Source organism: Littorina saxatilis, linkage group LG9, assembly GCF_037325665.1.
Source record: "Littorina saxatilis isolate snail1 linkage group LG9, US_GU_Lsax_2.0, whole genome shotgun sequence".
Taxonomy (NCBI): domain Eukaryota; kingdom Metazoa; phylum Mollusca; class Gastropoda; order Littorinimorpha; family Littorinidae; genus Littorina; species Littorina saxatilis.
Window position 1 is genome coordinate 29,341,787 of NC_090253.1, and position 15,553 is coordinate 29,357,339.

Here is a 15,553-nt window from a genome sequence, read left to right on the forward strand (position 1 = left end):
TATATATATATATATATATATATATATATATATATATATACTAGATGAATACCCGCTTCGCCGGGTAGCCGGCTTCGCCGGGAAGAAGTACTCAGATTCGTACGCCGGCTTCGCCGGGTCCGAACAATGGACCCGCCAAGCTTAGTTCCCTCCCAGATTCGTGGAATGGGAACAGCACGAAAATGATTCAGTGGCCATATTGCCATTCCTGACCATATCGAGTCACATCCTTGTCGACGAATGTAACCGTGTTTATCACCTTTGGAGGCGAACTCCACTCAAACAGGATTGAGCAATTTAGAGCTTATCTCCAAGCCCTTTTGAACTGGTATGGCTTCTCAAAGGAAGGCCAGTACATACAAATACACAAAATCCGCCAGACCACATCACAAACAGAACTGAACAATCCACAGGTGTTGCCCACATAGAGACACACACACACACACACACACACACACACACACACACACACACACACACACACACAAACACAGAGAAGCCGTATATATAGAGAGATAGATGACAGTGTATTTTTCGCGTGGCTATAAATTGATTCGACCTTTGCACTTTTACAGTGAGGATAATTTACGGGTCCAATTTACGTTCTGGACACTGCGGTGACCTTCTAAAAATAGTAAAAGAACGCCGGGAATATCCGAAGATGCCCCCTCATACTATAGTGCACCATACGAAGGAAGGGAAGTAAACGCTGAAAACATGGAGAAAATAAGGAAGAGTTATGCCGTAGTTGATCCCCCAAAAAAACCAAAATCGGTTTGCGCTGCGCGCTGAGAGCACGTATTGAAATATCTCATCGACCAGATTTTGTGCAGGGTGTATCTGAATATGGACACCAAATTTGAAGCAGATCCATCGAGAACTTTGGCCGTGCATGGCGATCAAACACACACACACACACACACACACACACACACACACACACACACACACACACACACACACACACACACACACACACACACACACACACACACACACAAGTCGTATCATTTTTGAATGTATACTTCTCGGGACTTACTTCATCACACAATGACTGTGTCTGCTTCGGCGTGACCAAGACACTCGTGATCACCGTGAAAGCGCCATTCTCCTATAACAGAGATCATATACAGGCAAAGTGTAAAGTTGAACACTCTCGGTTACCGAACAGTCATGTCAATGTGTTCATTTATTTATGTAATTAATCTTAAAAGATACATATATATATATGTGTGCAATATCCTTACATACATAATACAAGAACTAAACTTCAACATTTCAACACAAAAGAAAATAATATTGCTTCTTTCTATGTATTTGAAAAAACAGCAGCAGATACAAAGATAACACGAGGCAGAGGTTGAATAGAAGGGAGCAAGAGAGAGAGTGAGAGAGAGAGTGAGAGAGTGAGAGAGAGAGAGAGAGAGAGAGAGAGAGAGAGAGAGAGAGAGAGGTAGAGAGAGGGAGAGAGAGCGACAGAGACCGAGACAGAGAGACCGAGACAGAAAGACTTACTGAAGGAGACGGCGGGAGAGAGAGAGAGAGAGAGAGAGAGAGAGAGAGAGAGAGAGAGAGAGAGAGAGAGAGAGAGAGAGAGAGAGAGAGAGAGAGAGAGAGAGAGAGATCAAATCAAATCAAATCAAATTATTTTTATTTTTCGAGGGTTGTGGCATAAGCAATACAACGAGCTTTTTTTCAACCAGCCCTCGCCCAGAGAGGGGACTAATCTAATAACATATTTACACGGATATTAACGTAGAAAAAAAGGTAGAGAAAAACAACAACTTATGAATATTTACACATTACATATTATACACAGATATAAAGCGTCGTATATGTAACGTAGTGAAAACAATGCTGAATACACATGCATGAGTAAATGCGTTATTAGAGCTTTGAGTGTTTTTGTGTGGATATAATGAACACTGATGCTTTGGACAAATGAAAATATAACTAAAAAACGAAGTCTTCCATCACTGTGATTTTTCGTAATGTAACATTAAATATAGTGAAAGGTGTTTTTTGAAAGTATTGAGACTCATTGGGACTCTCACAAATTCCGGGAGAGAATTCCACAGGACGCTACCAGAATAGGCTAAGCTTGATTTGAAGAGATCTATCCTTGGAATTGGGACGTTAAACTTTCGGTTTGGTTTGACTTTAAAGTTTGCAACGAAAGTTCGTGGTGCACGGCCGGAAAGTATTTTGTGAAGGAGCACGCCTTCATTTAATTTAAATCTTTCTTTTAATGGGAGAATCTTAAGTTTCTTATAATCATCAAATACAAGACTGGATTGTTTCAGTAAAATTAGTTTCAGCGCTCGCCTATGTAAACTATACAATGGTTTTAAAATATTAGCACTGGCAGAGTCCCAGATGGTTGAACAATAATCTGTGATGGTTTGTATATATGCGTTAAAGTATAATAACCTTGAGTGCTGATCTAGAAAGTGTTTAATTCTATTTAACTGATATATTTTTCTCGACATTGTTTTACATACCGACCGAACATGATGGGCCCAAGACAAATTATTATCGATATTTACTCCCAAAACTTTATGATCTCCTACCTCCTCTATTGCGTCGTTACCAATTAATATGGAATGAGGATTGTTTCGTATGTTTTGTCTCTTTTGTCTTGTTGTTATTAACATGTATTTGGTCTTTTTAGGGTGAAGACTCATGTGGTTATACTCCGTCCAATGAATGAGATCATCTACACTGTTCTGCAACGATGAATAAACTTTGTCTAATTTTTTATCAGTAGTGTGTAGGGTCGTATCGTCAGCAAAGAGTTCGCAGTCATCATTAATACTAAGAGGAAGATCATTAATATACAGGGAAAAGAGTAGTGGTCCAAGGACAGAACCCTGGGGAACCCCGTATAACACCGGTCTTTTGCTGGATATGGTTGAATTAACGCAGACAGACTGCTCTCGCCCGGCTAAGAAAGAGGAGAGCAGGCATAAGGTTTGGGGTGACATTCTATATTCAACTAATTTTCTTAATAGTAATTCATGATTAATAACGTCGAAAGCTTTAGCAAAATCGACGAATAGGACACCACAGAGTTGATTATTATTAATGCTACTAAGCCAACTTTCAAGAAGGTCTGTTAATGCTGTGTGGCACGATTTTTTCTAAAACCTGACTGGTTGGAATGTATAAGATCGTATTTCTTCAAATGAGTGGTCAAGTGTGTAAATATGTGTTTTTCAAGTGGTTTTGATAAAACAGGAAGAATTGAGATTGGTCTGTAATTGGCGGGGTCAGAAGAACTACCTGATTTAAATAGCGGGATTACTTTCGCCTCCTTTAATTTGGTGGGAAAGTAGGATTTGTCAAGGCACAAATTATAAACATATGTAAGGGATTCTGCAATAAAAGGGGCAGACATCTTCAGAATTTTCCCATCAAGATTATCCAAACCACGAGTACCTGTTTGTTTTAAGCACAACAGATAATGGAAGACTTCGCTAACAGATAGCAGAGGAATGTCTAAATTATGGGTAATGTTTTTTGAATCACAAAACTGTTTCAACTTGTCCAGATTATTCTGTTTCGATCTATCAGTTGTAATTATTTTGTCAACAATAGAAGTAAAATGAATGTTCAGATCATCAGCAGGTATATCAATAACGGAAGATTTTACTGTATCTTTACGAGATAATTGGTTGATCACCTTCCAGATGGCTTTTGAGTTTTGTTTTGAACTGGATGCAGCAAGCTCACGGTAATACTTTCTACGAGCTGCACGTTTCATGGACGTTACTTTGTTTCTCTGTTTTCTGTATTCTTCTTCTTTTCCCTTACGTTTAAGAAAATCGCGGTAATTAATCGCATGTTGAATGTCGCCTGTAAGCCACTTAGGTTTGGGATGTTGCTGCACACGAGAGGTTCGAAATGGTGCATGTTTATCATATACTTTTATAAACAAGTTGTACCATAAATCAAATGCTTCGTCGGGGTCAGTATAATTATAAATCATTGAAAAATGTGTACAACTGAGTTCCGAAAGGTATGAATCTTGATCAAGTTTTGAAAATAACCTATATGTTATAAATTTTTGTTTTCGTTTTGGGATTCTAACCCCTTTTTTCGACCACGTGAGGCACACTGGAAAATGATCACTACAGCTAAAACTTGGAACTGAGGTTTCAATAATGTTAGCTCGAGTTGACACACAGATATGGTCTATAAGCGTAGATGAGGTAGCTGTAACTCTTGTTGGAATCGTTACTAACTGTTGTAAATTATGCAAGGATAACCTTTCCATCCAGCATTTGTTGGGTTTCACTAAATCAAGATTAAAATCTCCCAAAAGTATAATTTCTCTGGATTCAAGACTGACAGCGTCCATCATATCATCAAAATTATCGAACCAGTTAATATGTTCAGCTGGATTCCTGTAGCAGAAACCTATCAATATTGGTGCTGATTTAGGCAATTTTAATTCTAGCCATATTGTTTCAACTGAATGCTGCTCTAAGTGATGAAGTCTATGAAATGATAAAGACTCGTGAATATAAACTAGCAAACCAGTTTCTCGTGTTGATGTTGGGTCTCGACGTACGACATTATATCCTTCAATCTTAACTTCCGCATCCGTGATGTTACTGTTTAATCTTGACTCAGAGAGACCAAAAATGTGAAAATATTTGCCTGAATTGAGTAGAATAGTTGCTACCTCATCCAGCTTATTTATAGCATGATTTATATTTAAATGCCCAATTCTGAGACCATCTTTCACGGGCCAGGAATTCATAGACACAGTCATAAAATGAACAAAACACAACAAAAATAATCTCTACAAAAGAATATTAGTGAGTATTATCTCGTACAATAATAAAAAGCAAAACAAATTAAACTACTAAAAACGCACGGTAAACGAAAGAAGGGAAAAAAAAACAAGTAGAAAAGCCGATCGGCACGGAAAATGTGTCGTCAGTAACAGTCTTCTTATCACTTCTCTGCGACAAACACTATTAGCAGTAGAATTATGAACGCCAGAAGGAAGTCTGTTCAGATGAACGCGATGTAAGCAGAGACTAGATCGTTAGCACAACGAAGTGTCACAAGGATAAAAACAAAAGCACCAGCAGAAGATTTAAGGTTTGTCAATGACACTTTTCCGTTGAGTGAACACACGATAATCAAAGAATGCCAGCTTCGACCACACACACACACACACACACACACACACACACACACACACACACACACACACACACACACACACACACACACACATACCCACCCACATACACACACACAATCTAAAAGGAGTCGCTATGTTGGTTGCGAGGTAGTTTGTGATAGTAGTTCCGAGACACTGTTCAATACTAGTAAGGCACAGAAAACTGCTGTGTGAGAGAGAGAGAGAGAGAGAGAGAGAGAGAGAGAGAGAGAGAGAGAGAGAGAGAGAGAGAGAGAGAGAGAGAGAGAGAGAGAGCGAAAGAGAGAGCGAAAGAGAGAGAGAGAGAGTGACAGAGACAGAGAGAGACAGAGAGAGACAATGACAATGACAAATTCTTTATTAACGAGGGTAATGGCATAAGCAAACAGGTGCTTTTTTTACATCCAGCCCTCGCCCATGGGAGGGTTTAATCTAATAATACGTTTTAAAAATGTTGGAATATCAATTAAAGAAGTAATAAAAACAAACGACAAACAAGCAAACGATTAACAGACTAAACAAACAAACAAAAATATACATACAAACGAACATGACATATTATTCGAGGGAAGAAAAAATCCATGAAACTGAGGAGTCAATGAAGCAACTACGTTGCAAGTAATAGCAATGTAGCATCGTTACATAAGTCATGTTATGAAATTAATTAGGTACATTTATCTACTGAAACGCGTAAAAGGTACAAATAAGGCATCAACAATATAAACATGTTCAGGCTAAGTGAGAACGAAATGTGCCATGTATTAGGAATGAGAAATATCTGTCTTTAAAAGTCTTGGCATTGACAGAATGTTTGAGACCGCTTGGAAGTGAATTCCAAAGATTAGTCCCCGAAAAGAGTAGGCTGGACTTAAAAAGATCTATACGAGGCCGAGGAGCATACATTTTTGTCGGGTCTCTTAAATTGTGGGCTCCCATGGGGTCGCCTTCACGCGGCGGGAGTGTTATCACCAAGCTACCCCACCCCTTTACTTCTCTTCTTTTGTCTTATTTCTGCCTTACCAGCCCTTTCACCTATATTTCCTTCCAAAAAACTCTCCCTACTATTCCCTGCAGATTTCCGATTCCTTTCTTCTTATCTTATTTCTACCTGACTGGATCCATCAACTTTATTTCACTTACCAAAAGTCTTCTTTTCCACATCCTTATTTCTCTGTGGTCTCCTTGAGACCCAGCGTGTTTGCCGTGCGCTGCGACCTGTACGGGTTTGGGCTGGTGACCTGATGATTGAGGGGTTTACTTAGTTGCGACTTTGTAGCGCCAACACATCATTTTGGCCCAGTCTTTATCTAAGACAGGAGGTTGAAGAAGGCTTACCCGCTTCAATCAATCGGCTGGTCAAGTCTGGGTATATGTCTTGAGCATATTGCATCGGACCTTTGGCTAAAGGAGCAAGCGGCGGTAGGAGGGGGCGGCGGTAGTCGGGACAAACACTATGCCAAGTTGTTACCTAACCCGTTTCCGCTTGGAAAGAGTTGACGAACATTATACCAAGTTGTTACCTAACCCGTTTCCGCTTGGAAAGAGTTAAATCTCCTATTACAGATTGATACCATATGTTTCCTCTTATCGCTGCGTCTATCCATCTGTATCCTTGGCGCTCTGGAGTTGGATAACCGCTCCACCTAAGCGTCCCCTTGTTGGGCTCCGTGGTGGGTGGGGATCAGATGCGACGAAGATACAGGTCTCAAACATGACTTCCCCAGCTTCCTCCCAAAAAACCGGCAAGAAAAGAAAAAATTATAGTGATTCTTCTGAGTGCAGAGACTCCGATAGTGAAACGGAGGTCAGGAATGCTGCTGCTGCAGCGGGTGTACAGGGTGCCTGGCCCCGTTACCTAGTTTTCCACTTTGAAAGTGAAAATGGAAAGAAGGTGTCACCCTTTGTTTTAGAAAAATGGTTTGAGGGTGTTTCCCGACAGATCAAGACCGTGAAAAGACAAAGAGATGGCAGCTACTTGGTAGATTGCTCTACCAAAAAGATGTCAGATTTACTTCTGACCCGTCACGATACCCAACTGGACCTTGGTTCTGTTTGTTATGAGATCTCTGTGTCAAGACACGCTTCCTTAAACACCTCTCGAGGTGTTGTCCGCTCATCCCAATTCCATGGAATGGGATGCGCGGAATTGAAGGAAGGTTTGGCTTCGCAGGGTGTCACGGATGTGAAACGTGTGATGCGAACCGACAAAGATGGCAAGAAAGTGGAGACTAACACTCTCTTCTTAACTTTCTGTACGGCAGCTATTCCTACCAGAATTGTTGTTCTGTACGAAAGTATCCCAGTTGCACCATTTGTCCCGTCTCCGTTGCGCTGTTTCAAGTGTCAAAAATTCGGACACAGCAGCAAAAACTGCAAAGGAAAAGACATGTGCAGAGACTGCACAAAAGAAAAACATGAGGGTGGCTGTGATGGGCCCAAGCAATGCCATAATTGCAAGGGTCCACACTCGTCATCATCAAGAGAGTGCCCTCAATGGAAAACTGAGGAAAAGATACAAAAGGTCCGTTCAGAAACAGGCTGTTCCTTTGGTGAGGCAAGACAAAAGGTCATGTCCCAAATGGAAAAACCTTCCTTTTCACAGGTCACGAGCAATTCCTTTTCGGCACAGCCTGTTCCTGCGGGCTTTGAGAACTTTCTGTCCAAGGTCACCGATCTCATGGATCACCTTGTACAAAAGATTGATCGCCTCGAAAATGTTGTAGAGGCTTTGAGCAAATGTCTCGGGCAGACAGCTGTCAATGCCGATGGTGTTGACAAGTTGCCTCCGGTGGTTGAGAAAACGAGCGAGAAGGCGGCTTTGACCGAAGTTTCGAACAGACCGGCGGCTGTGATGAACACAGCCACCACAAGCACGCAGGTGGGCGTGAAAAAGACCACCATTGCCTCATCCAAACTAGACAAGTGGAGGATTACAACAAACTCCACTCGCCGTTTGAACACCAAACCGGCATCTGAACTTCGGCGACGGTCGAGTTCGATCGGAAGATTGAACCCTTCCGCCCAGACACCAAGACCAAACTCACAGGGTAGATCTTCAAGATCACCCACAAAGCCCAGGGTCAGACCTGGCACTTCTTCCCGACAAAAGAAGGGAGATAAATCTCTCTCTCTTTTGGCAAACCCATTCTCCCCCTTGTCCGACGGGGGGGAGGAGCCGGAGTCGGAGGAAGTAAACCGATTCTACCCTGCATCAGAGGGGAATAGAGAATCGGACATGGAATAATGTTTTAATTGTTTTTAAAGAATTAGTACTTTTTAATGGCTACAATATTACAATGGAATGTCAGAGGTTTTAATGCCAATCAGGAGGAACTCCATCTCCTCTTGAAGCATAACCCCATTGCAGTCTGTTTACAGGAAACACTTATTGGCCCAAACAAAACTATGTCCTTACCTGGGTATATTTGCTTATTACGGTCTTCGGGCCGAGGTAATGCACTTTGTATCCGTTCTGATTTTCTTTATAATCAGGTCCAATTGGACACGAACCTTGAGGCAATAGCGGCTCGCATTTCTTGTAATAGAACTATAACTGTTTGTTCCTTGTATCTGTCGCCATCTACTACGGTCACCAAAAATGACCTAGAAAACTTAATACATCAATTACCAGCCCCGTTCCTTTTGGTAGGGGATTTTAACGGCCATTCCCGACGTTGGGGGAGTGAATCTTCCAACATTCAAGGAAAGATTATCGAAGATGTCATCGATAACTTGGATTTGTGTCTTTTAAATTCCGGAGAGGGTACTTTTTTAACTCAATCTGGAGAAGAATCTCATTTGGACTTAGCTATCTGCCACCCATCTTTATTTCTTGATTTGAAATGGTCTGTCCATTCGGATCTGTGTGGAAGTGACCCTTTTCCCTGTTTTGTCAGTTTTGAAGAGGATCAGGGCGAGGAAGCCCTTCCACACTGGAAATTTTCCAAAGCTAACTGGGATTTATTTCGTCTTTCCACTTCAGGACAAATAACCCCAGAAGTTTTAAATTCTGAAGACCCGGCTTTAACTTTTTCCACCCTGTTGGTGCAATGTGCCAATGACAGCATACCCAAATCTTCCTCTAAACCCAAAGGTCCAAAAACACCTTGGTTTAACGAAGAGTGCCAAGCTGTCAATCAGGAGCGTAAACGAGCTCAACGGCATATGTTCCAATACCCTACGTCAGCCAATAAGATTGCTCACCAAAAGCTTCGAGCTCAAAGTCGTTTTATTTATAAAAAGAGTAAAAAAGCCTCTTGGCGCAATTTTTGCTCCAAGCTTAATTTTAAAACTTCAAGCAAGAAGGTATGGCAGATTATACGTAAGATTAAAGGTAAAAATCGTAAAGAGGTTGTCCAATGTCTCAAACAACAAGGTCGAGTAATAACCGACAAGAAAAACGTGGCGAATATCTTAGCTTCAACTATAAATCATAACTCTTCTTCGGAACATTATTCTGAAGAGTTTCAAAAAGTTAAAGATAAATCTGAAGCTACACCCGTTTCCTTTGATTCTGCCAATTTGGAAGATTACAATTCCCCTTTCTCGATGTACGAGTTAAAGGATGCCATTTTAAAATCCAATGACTCCGCTACAGGGCCGGATGATATCCATTATCAACTTTTGGGTCATCTCCCTGAATCCGTCCTGTCAGTTCTATTATCTATTTTTAACCATATCTGGTCTACTGGAACTTTTCCTCCTGACTGGCGAAAGGCCGTAATTATTCCCATCCCGAAACCCGGAAAGGATCATTCGGATCCAAATAATTATCGGCCGATTGCCTTAACCAGCTGTCTTTGTAAGACGATGGAGAGACTGGTGCATGAGCGGTTACTGTGGCACTTGGAAAGGATCGACGCTTTGGACATAGTCCAGTGCGGTTTCCAAAAACATAAAAGTACAACGGATCATTTGATTCGTTTTGAATCGTTTGTTCGTAACGCTCTGGTAAGCGGAGAGCACGTTGTGTCCGTCTTGTTCGATTTGGAAAAGGCGTATGACACAACATGGAAACATGGTATTTTATCAGATCTTAAAACCTTAGGATTTGATGGGAATCTTCCCATTTTTATTTCAAATTTTCTTGCCGAAAGGGAGTTTAAGGTCCGAGTAGGTTCTACTTTCTCCGATTCTTTTGAACAGGAGATGGGAGTTCCTCAAGGGAGTATTTTATCTCCGTTACTTTTTAACATTAAAATCAATAACATCGTCAAACACGTCCAGTCTGGCATCGACAAATCTCTTTTTGTTGATGATTTTCAAATTTCTGCCAAGGGAAGAACACTAGCTGGGGTTGAACGGCAGCTTCAGCTGTGTATTTCCAAAATTCAAAAATGGGTTCAAGAGAACGGGTTCAAATTTTCCCTAGCTAAAACAGAATGTATTCATTTCCACAGGAAAAAACACCAAGTTCTTCAGCCTTCTCTTTTCATAAACAACCATAAGATTAAAGTTTCTAAACAAGTCAAATTTCTTGGTCTGATTTTTGACAGCAACCTTACTTTCTTACCCCACATCAAATATTTAAGAACCAAATGTCAAAAGGGTCTCAACGTTCTCAAAGTTATAAGTCACACGGATTGGGGGGCTGATAGAGCAACACTATTACGCCTGTATCGGTCTCTTGTCCGTCCACAGCTGGACTACGGTTGTATTGTTTATGGTTCTGCAAAGAGAAATGTCCTCAAGGCCTTAGATCCCATCCACCATCAGGGTCTGAGAGTTTGTTTGGGTGCTTTTCGCACAACACCAGTGGATAGTTTGTATGCCGAGTCGCGAGAACCTCCTCTGGAGATCCGCAGACTTCGGCTTTCCATGAACTATTACCTTAAGCTAAAGGCAAACCCTGAAAACCCTGCTCATGAATGTGTTATTAATCCCATTCTGAAGGACAAATTTCTAGCCAAACCTACTGAAATACCAACTTTCCGCATACGTATGCTTTCTGAATGTGAAAGGGCCGTTATAGATATTGATTCTGTCTGTGACGATCCTTTGACAACAAACACTCCACCCTGGCAGTTAGAAAACCAAACCGTCAATTTTTCCCTAACTTCTTTCAAGAAGAATGAAACCTCGGACTCTGTCTTTAGGCAGCTGTTTCTTGAGCAGTGCTCAAAGTACACAGAGTATGAATTTATTTTTACTGACGGCTCTCTCAAAGTTGATTCAGCTGCTGCGGCAGCAGTTTCTAACAAGAAATTACATCAACCACTTCAACTCCGGCTCCCTAATGGTTCGTCCGTGTATTCGGCGGAACTTAGGGCCATCATCTTGGCATTAAAATTAATTTATCAATCCAGACATCAGTCTTTTTTGATTGTATCTGATTCGCTTTCAGCTCTTGAAGCGATATCCACCAGAAAGTTTACTCATCCTTTTTTGGTCGACATTCACGACCTTCATACCAAACTTATTTCTGAAGGCAAGATTATCAATTTTATGTGGGCGCCCAGTCATATGGGCATACACGGCAACGAGGTTGCTGACAAGGCAGCAAAGGATGCTCTAGATTTGGCGGTTCCTCGTCTTCCTGAGCAGTCTGTTCCTTTTACCGACTTACGTCGGAAGACCCTTTGTTACAGCTTAAAACTCTGGCAAGACCGTTGGTCTACCTGCACGGAAAACAAATTGTATAAAACTCTTCCTGATCTGTTAAAGCCACTTCCTTTAGTGGCTTCAAATAGAAAAGAAGAAAGTGTTTTGGCCAGGTTACATACTGGTCACACTTATCTTACACATGTACATCTGCTAAAAAGCCTGTGATACTGGTTTTACTGTGAGTCATTTTATCACTGAGTGTGCTGATCTATATGATCAACGAGAGAAGTATTTTGGCACCTCGAACTTGAAAAGTATTTTTACAGAGGTCAGCTCTACAGCTCTTTTTGGGTTTTTAAAGGAGTCTGGTCTTTATTTTAAGATTTGAATTTTAAAACTACCTAAGTTATTTGACATATAGGGTTTTGCTTTGACTTTTTTGTTGCCTTCGGGTGACGTTACGGATTTTATGTATTAGAATTGTTTTAATCAAAGAATGTGAATAGATTAACTTGTGGGGTCCTGATTTGGCCTATTATGGTCCGCTGGACCCGAAAAGCAACAGCTAACTAACTAACTAACTAATTAAATTGTGGGAAATGAATTGAGAAGAAAGAGGTGCAGGCGCTCTTCCAATTATGAGTTTATGCATCAAAACGTCTTTATTGTACATGAGTCTTGATTTAGGAGGAAAAATGTTTAAAAGTTTATAGTCTTCGTTGGAAACCGAGACTTGTAATAGAATAACTTTGATTGCTCTTTTATGTATACTAAATAAAGGTTTCAGAGTTTTTGCACTCGCACAATCCCATAGTGTTGACGCATAATCAATGATCGATTAAGAGAGAGAGAGAGAGAGAGAGAGAGAGAGAGAGAGAGAGAGAGAGAGAGAGAGAGAGAGAGAGAGAGAGAGAAGAAGAAGAAAAAGAAGAAGAAGAAGAGATTACAGACAACATTAAAACAAATAATGTCGAAAAGAAAAAGGGAGCATTGAAATATGCACCTTTAGGAGTAAACCATTCATTACAGGTGGCTAAAAACTGTATAAGACCGTACCAAGGCATGTTACATTCAAAACATTTGTTTATACACTGCTAAACTAGTAATACACTTTACTTAGTTCATATTTATTGTTGCTACATTTTTCTCATACTTCGCTTTTAAATACACTTTTAATCCACAAAACATTAGAACATGTTTTTTTAATTTTGCATTTACAAATTACAATTGTTGACAAAAATAAAATGAAATCAAACGATTTAAAATCCAAATCCGTACCAACAAGACAAAGTGATTCTTTCAGTGATACTGATGCGTAATTGTTACACTTGTAACTTCTTGAAACTCAAGCCAAAATGATTTAAGACATGTACAGTTCCAAATCATATGCTTTATACTATCCCTTTTATTTTCACAGAAAATACACGATATATTATTTTCAAAACCCATTTAAAACAAAACAATGTTTGTGGCTATTATCCCAAGTACCAATTCTATCTGAAACAATCTCAACTTTATCTTTAAAATGATTGGAACTTTAAAAAATGTTAAATTCTAGTTAACATCTGTATTATGTGCATTATTTTACCGCCCAGGTATGACAACACTTTGGCTTAAAATCACTGGACATTAACAAATCGTATTACCATTTCAGTGCACCATATGGCTTTTTGACCAATCAGGATAGATTCTAGGTGACCCTCTAAATGTTGTAACGTTCAGGTAGAGACCCTGTTTGTTTATCATGCTAAAAATTAACAAGACAAAGTAAACATTGGAACTAACAATATCAGCGTGACTTATTCTAAAGAATAAAACTACACTCTTTAAAAAAAACGAAAAGCCAGTTTTGTCGGTGGGCGCTTTACAGAACGGTAAGGCACCGCCCTCCCTCTGCGTTTGCAATGCCAACCCACTTACTTCCAAAATATCATTTCCTTTTTCTCTGGTGTCGTCTGGAAATCTTTTGCTCTCAGTTGGACCAGAGATATCAAAGCAACCGAAACGCATGTTCAACATTGTTTATCTTGTGAGATTGTTGTTTGAAGGCATCCGACCTTTGAATATTCATTACGTCAGGTGAGTGGCTCTGATTGGCTGACCCAGGTCACGAGAATGCTTTGACTGACAGGCATAATGAGATGAGAGCGACCCAGTTCCCACTGCGGCTGTTCCGTCTAATTCGCGGGGTCACTTCGACATTTCTTTTGGTCGAAAAAGTCGGTAATAAAACCGTTATTTCTAATATGCTGACCGTTTGCAAATGATAACAGATATGTCTCAAAAATGATATCAGTATTCGCCTCTGGCTCATACTGATAATCAATTTTCTCGACATGTCTGTTTTCATTAGCTAACAGTCAGCATATTAAAAACAACTCACAATAATACACTTAAGAACCTTTAGCAATTGACATTGTACGTATGTACTTTCCAACAATCCATTGCAATATCATTTAATATCATCAAATCTGTTTTGTGTATAAAGGATTTCAGTGCGTGTACACAACCAGTATTGAAATACAATCTGTGTTCAAATTTATTTTGCTTTCAAGACTCTGTAGGAAAAAAAGGGACAATCAGTTGACACCATGTGCTTTATATAATAAACGCCTTTTTCAAAGAAAAACATTATGAAAATGTTGCCTTTCCAACTTTGACATTCTCATTATAAAACAAATTGGCTCTGCCAGTCGTTCTTGAGAACTTAAATAACTAATTTTACTGCCAAATTCTTTATAAGCCGAAAAAACATACTTCCAAAAACTATTGTAACCTTTGTCATCTGGGAGGCTACTGTAATGTTATGACGTAATTGAAAACCGTGTTCTATTGTCGAAATGCAAGAACCCTGACGTAAGATGTTGCTAGGGATTCGGGGAGAATCATTGTGGAATAAAAACACGCTAACCCTACATGCTGCCCGTGTTATCTTCATTTAAATACCAGTTTGTTAATATGCATGTGACCGTCCAACACGACGAGAACACGACAAGGTGTCAGAAGTGGCTGGTAGCGAAGCAGTTTGTGGAAAAAAACTTTATATACGAGTTTGCAAGTCGAAAGTTTTGTTCGCGCGTGCCCCAGAGCATTTTGTTCGATCTGAAATCGCGTACTCCGACAGCAGCAAACTGGAGGCAGCGCGCGTCACAGTAATAAGGCCTGGCGCTCACCTATGTAACTTCAGCAGGACATACGACACACTGCATATTATCCCAGCCCGCTACAGGTTGCCTGAGAGGAAAAAAGGCCAAGTACTCGTCATAATCCCTATCGCAGCATAAAATTAATAATATGCAGTGCGTCGTCTGTGCCGCTGAAACTGCGCCGGTATATTCTGCAATTTAGTGCACTCTCAATAAAGGTGTGGTTCAGTGGTACGAATTCCAGTATGGCAGAGCAGCAGAACCAACAACCATTACAGGCAGAGAGGAGACACTACACAGTCAATGTTCCGGTACCTTCTAAACTGGTTATGGAAGGCAATTTATTCCAAAACTGGAAGAAGTTCAGAAGACAATGGGACAATTATGAGATTGCTTCTCGACAGGACAAAGAAGAACTAGAATACCGGTGTGCAGTGTTGCTTGCCTGCATTGGCGAAGATGCAATGGAGGTGTATGACAGCATGCGGTTCACTGAAGGTGAGAACAAAAAAGACATTAGCGTTGTCATCAAGAAACTGGCAGATATTTGTGTGGAAAGTCCAAGTCCTTCCAATACACCCCAAACCCGACCAGCCCCAGACAGTCTCATTGCTCTCGCTGTGGGAGAACCCCACCTCGCAACAGAGAAGCATGCCCAGCCAAGAACACCAAGTGCCACAAATGCTCC

General features: G+C 40.5%; 1 protein-coding gene across 1 annotated transcript in view; it reads right to left on the reverse strand.

Annotated features, from left to right (window-relative positions):
- LOC138975813 (P2X purinoceptor 4a-like) overlaps positions 1-15,553 on the reverse strand; it is a 39,207-nt gene that overhangs the window by 8,167 nt on the left and 15,487 nt on the right. The window contains exon 3 of the mRNA XM_070348575.1: positions 1,040-1,111. Coding sequence (XP_070204676.1) covers positions 1,040-1,111 — 72 coding nt within the window. The remainder of the gene's footprint in view (positions 1-1,039; positions 1,112-15,553) is intronic.